The 5,556-nt window shown below is 44.1% G+C and overlaps 1 protein-coding gene across 2 annotated transcripts in view; it reads left to right on the top strand.

The window, feature by feature from the left end:
• The first annotated feature begins 42 nt into the window (after positions 1-42).
• Positions 43-5,556, top strand: part of SZT2 (SZT2 subunit of KICSTOR complex) — a 61,272-nt gene continuing 55,758 nt past the window's right edge. The window contains exon 1 of one of the 2 annotated variants that reach the window (XM_003812838.5): positions 43-151. In XM_003812838.5, coding sequence (XP_003812886.4) covers positions 125-151 — 27 coding nt within the window. In that variant the 5' untranslated portion in view covers positions 43-124. The remainder of the gene's footprint in view (positions 152-5,556) is intronic. The other variant, XM_063608225.1, reaches the window with a different exon arrangement.

Raw genomic sequence — 5,556 nt, 5'->3', positions numbered from 1 at the left:
ATCAGAAAACTGGAACTCGGCCCTCCCACCGATTTCCGGTTCCTGCTGGGTGCCGAGGTAGCCAGGTCAGAGGTCAAGAGTGGAACACCCTCACTGGCCCGGGCCGGCGCGGGAGGGCTGTGTGATGGCCTCGGAGCGCCCGGAGCCGGAGGTGAGGGGCGGGCGGGCGCAGCACTGGGCCCCGAGATCCGAGGGGGAGGGTCCGGCGGGCAGGCGTGGCGTTGGCCTCCTCTAGGTCTGGGGGTGGCCGGGCTGCGTAGCCTTGGCAGGGACCAGCCCAGCCCGGAAGGCCCGACTATGGTACCCCTGCGGACTATGTATGGGACGCGGTCCGCAGTTTCCTCGGGGAGCTAAAGGAGTAACTGTTCGCTTTGTTTTGTTTACTGACATGTCATCCGCGTCGTCGACTCTAAGACTTATAGTGGTGTTAACAAAACTTGTATTTTGACTTTCTGTTGCAGTTTCAATGGGCAACACGGCAGTAGATTTACTTTGCCGGTTTTTGCATTTCTTTAGGCATTGGAATGCCATAAACAGCATGAATTTATTTAGTTCTAGGGCTCATGCTTTTAGAAAAGCAGCTTTAATTTCATGAAAAAAACATTTGAGTCGGACTGAGACCTCGTTCCAATATTGGCGCTGTCATGTAGCTAATCTGTGCAACCTCAGGCGCGTCTTCCCGGATCCTGTTTCCTTCTTTATAAAATATCTGTCTTATAGTGTGTTGTGAGAATCCCATGTAATAAACCAGAAAGGTGATATGATATATTCGTTAAATGCTAAGGAACATGCAAGGAACCTTATATATGTTGTGTCATTCAGACTTGTGCAAGGAAGGTGGCATTCTCACAGAGGAGAAAACTGAAAAATGAGAAAGATTTAGTACCTTACTCAAATGCCACTCATCCAGGAACTAGCAGTTTGGAGTTAGAAGATCTGAGCTTAAAATCTCAGATTCGGATAAAACACCACCACCAGGAAAGGTGCCAACATATCAGTAGGTGGGAAGGGTGAGAGATGTGTATAATGATACAAATAGTATTCATTACTGCATACATACTGCATGCTCAGTACCATTCTAAGCTCTTTACCAATATCAGTTAATCCTCAGCCCTATGAAGTGGACACTGTTATCATCTCCTTTTTTTAGTTTAGGAACTGAGGCACAGAGATATTAAGAGTAACAAAGTAAGCCGGGCGCAGTGGCTTACACCTGTAATCCCAACACTGGGAGGCCGAGGTGGGCAGATCACCTGAGGTGAGGAGTTCGAGACCAGCCTGACCAACATGGAGAAAGCCCGTCTGTACTGAAAATACAAAATTAGCCAAGCATGGTGGCGCAGGCCTGTAATCTCAGCTACTCGGGAGGCTGAGGCAGGAGAATCGCTTGAACCCGGGAGGTGGAGGTTGCGATGAGCTGAGATCATGCCATTGCACTTCAGCCTGGGCAACAAGAGTGAAACTCCGTCTCAAAAAAAAAAAAAGTAACAAAGTTACACAGCTATTAAATATTAGAGTCAGGACTCCAAAACAGATGGCCAGGCTCCAGTCCTTGTGTTCTTAACCATATTGTTCATGGTATAAATAATAAAGTAGCCACAGAATGGTAAATCTCCAGTTCACTGGGATTTGGTGTGGTAAGACCCAACATTGAATATGGTGGTAGGAAACTATGCCTTATTTAAAATAGTCATGTTCACAGAGGTGGTAGAATAGCTCATGCATCAGAAATATCAATCAAGATCAATCAGAAATATTAACACAAGAAAAACTATGAAACAGTTTAGAGGATGTTTCATTATAGATTAAAGTGAAAGGAGGTGGAGGGATGTTGTGGGGAAATGCAACATACCTTTTAGGCAGATAGTCTAGGACAACACCGTCCTGTAGAAATCTAAAGCAAGCCACATGTGTAATATTAAATTTTCTGATAGCCACATAAAAAAATGAAACAAATGAAATGAAATGTAATTATATATTTAACCCAAAACTCCCAAAATTTTCAAAATGTAATAAAATACAAAACATCGTGAGATATTTAACATTTTTTTTGGTACCAAGTCTTTAAAATCTAGTGTTGTATTTTACACTGATAGCACATCCCATCTTGGTCTAGCAACATTGTAAGTGCTCAGTAGCCCCATATAGTAGTCTTTACCATATAGAGCAGTACAGATCTAAAGTAATTTCAAGTGAAGACACACAATCCTGGGAGTCTCAGCCAAAAGGTAAGCTTTTTTTTTTTTTTTTTGAGACGAAGTCTCGCTCTGTCGCCCAGGCTGGAGTGCAGTGGTGCGATCTTGGCTCACTGCAACCTCCGCCTCCCGGGTTCACGCCATTCTCCTGCCTCAGCCTCCCAAGTAGCTGGGACTACAGGCGCCCACTACCATGCCCTGCTAACTTTTTGTGTTTTTAGTGAAGACGGGGTTTCACCGTGTTAGCCAGATAGTCTCGATCTCCTGTCCTCGTGATCCGCCCGCCTCGGCTTCCCAAAGTGCTGGGATTACAGGCGTGAGCCACCACGCCCAGCCTAAGTTAAGCATTTTTTAACTCCCTGATTTGCATTTCTGAAAATTTTATCAGAAGGTAAAGAGATTGAAGAGTTCTGCCCCTGGGTGTAATAAAGTTATTGACTTTTAGAGGCTGTTAGGATCCCAAGAGAGAAAGATTGGGTATAGTCAGATTTAGGAAATCATTCATTCATCACACACTTGAAATATTTTACGAGTGCTGGTAGGAGTCAGAATTGTGCTAAGTATCAGGGTGGATACAGAGCCGTGTAAGACAGACATGCTCCCTATCTTTATGGAGTAAACAAGGATTGAATTAGGATAATAAGTGCTGTAAAGGAGTGAATTAGGGTGTTTAACAGTGGTTCTCAACCTACCTTGTTAAGAAATGGGGAGGCAAGGGGTTGTGAATAGGAAGACTCAGAAGAATGACATTTAAGCTGAAGCCTGAAGAATAGGTAGAAGTTTTCTAAAAGAAGAGGCAGAGAGCATTGCAGGCAAAGGGAATAGTGAAGATCTTCAGGTGAGAAGGAGCCCAGTGGAGCCTTCAGAGAACTAAGAGGAAGCAACTCCTAGTGTGGATGCAGTATGACAATGAGAATAGCTAGCACTTACTGAATGCTTACTGAGTATCATCTGATACTCAAAAATTATCTGAAAATAAGCACTTTTATTATCCGTGTTTCACAGATGAGCTAACTGAGGCATAGAGAGTGTAAGTCTCTGCCAAAGCCATATAGTTAATAATCAGCAGAACAAGCATTTGATCCTAGGTGCTCTAACACTGGAATACATGCTTTTAACTGCGTGGGGATTGGTGAGAGATAAGGCTGGAGAAGATGCAGCTTGAGGCCATGCTAGAGGCTCAGGACTTTGATGTATAGTGGTAAGAAGATTTTAGCCAGTTCAAGAGGGGAAATAATCCACATTATTTTGTGGGAATGTGTTAACAAAAGACAGCACAAGGGTTAGAAAAGGCTGAACAAATCAGACCTTAATCACAAAGGGACAGGCACAAAAAGACAAAGCAACAAATTAATGAGATGGACCATGCTTCATTCATCCTGGTATACATGGTATGCAGCACAGTGCCTGGTAATGTTTTATTCATCTTGGTATAAATGGTATGTAGACCTCAATAAATATTCCAAAGAATGATAGCCTTCCTCTCCTGTTTAATTGCAACGACATCCCTATGAAGATATTCTTATCCACATGCTATCAATAAAGGAACTGAGGCTTGGAAAAATTAAGTAACTTGTCCAAGGTCACCTATATAGCAAATGATAAAATCAGATTTGAATCCAGGTCCCTGACCCCGAAACTCTACTTTGTCTTCCTTGCCAGACTACTCTGAGAGTAATGAACTTCAGACTCAAGGAGGATTCATATGAGGACTTGAAGCTCCATGTGAGTGTGGATGCTCTGAGAACTAATTCAGGGATTCTCAAATGTTAATGTGGAAGAATCACTTGGAGACCTTGTTAGAATGTAGATTCTGGAGCCCATCAACTCTTTTTTTTTTTTTTGAGATGGAGTCTTGCTCTGTCGCCCAGGCTGGAGTGCAGTGGCGTGATCTTGGCTCACTGCAACCTCCGCCTCTCAGGTTCAAGCAATTCTTGTGCCTCAGCCTCCTGAGTAGCTGGGACTACAGGTGTGAGCCACAGCACCCAGTCTGGAGCCCATCAACTCTTAATTCAGTTGGTCTGGGGTGGTGCCTGGGACTCAATGCTGTATTTTCATAAGCACTTCAGGTGATTTTTCATGCAGCTGGTCCTTGGATCCCACTTTGAAAAACACCATTCTAGCTGCTTAAATTATTAAGTCTTCTAGTTATGATAAATTACATCTTGAAAGTGAAGAGAACTTAGAAATGATGTTTCGAAAATATAGTTGTTGGGCTGGACGCGGTGGCTCATGCCTGTAATCCCAACGCTTTGGGAGGCTGAGGCGGGTGGATCACCTGATGTCGGGAGTTTGAGACCAGCCTGACCAGCATGGAGAAACCTCGTCTCTACCAAAAATACAAAATTAGCCGGGCGTGGTGGCGCATGCCTGTAATCCCAGCTACTCGGAAGGCTGAGGCAGGAGAATCGCTTAAATCCAGGAGGTGGAGGTTGCGGTGAGCCGAGATGGTGCCATTGCACTGTAGCCTGGGCAACAAGAGCGAAACTCCATCTCAAAAAAAAAAAAAAAGAAAAGAAAAAGAAAATATAGTTGTTGACTTTGAAGGATCATATGTAAAGGGGGATGTTGCAAGAAGACTAGGCAAATGTTCAGCAAATGTTCCTGATTTCAGGAAGGTGGATTCTGTAAGAACTGATTGATGAGCTAGACTTCATTGTGCCTTTGGAGAGTCAGTCCATCATTCAAAATAACCTTCAAGGAAAGGTGGGAAAAAATGGAAGCTGTACAGTAGTAAAATTTAGTGGCCTACTAACTGGTAATTGGAAGAAAGCTTTCTAATAGTCTGTGCTGTCTGTCTCGTTTACCCCCATTCTCTCCTCGCTTAACAAACCTTGCTCAACCTTCAGCATCACTTTCTCTTAAGGTATTAGCCTGAACAGGTTACTTTGTTACTTGCTTGCTTTTTTGGGAGGAGGGGGAGGTCAGGGAGTGGGGCAGGGTCTTGCTCTGTCATCCAGGCTGGAGTGCAGTGGTATGATCATGGCTCACTGAAGCCTCAACCTCCCTGGGCTCAGGCGACCCTCCCACCTTAGTCTCCTGAGTAGCTGGGACTACAGCCACATGACACTACACCCAGCTAATTTTCATAATTTTTTGTAGAGACAGGGTTTTGCCATGTTGCCCAGGCTAGTCTCAAACTCCTGAGGCTCAAGTAATCCGCCCACTTTGGTCTTCCAAAGTGCTGGAATTGCAGGCATGGGCCACTGCACGTGGCTGTTACTTGTTTTTGTAGAACCACATTCTTATCCTTCGGAGCACTTACTCAGTGTGTAATTATACAATAGTCACAGTGATTATTTGATCAGTGTTTTTGTCCTTCACTATAGAATATGTTTTATGAGAGCAGGGAATGCATGTG

The sequence above is a fragment of the Pan paniscus genome, chromosome 1, assembly GCF_029289425.2.
Source record: "Pan paniscus chromosome 1, NHGRI_mPanPan1-v2.0_pri, whole genome shotgun sequence".
Lineage (NCBI taxonomy): Eukaryota > Metazoa > Chordata > Mammalia > Primates > Hominidae > Pan > Pan paniscus.
The sequence above is the reverse complement of the archived record's forward strand: the minus strand, read 5'-3'. Positions and strand labels throughout refer to the sequence as shown.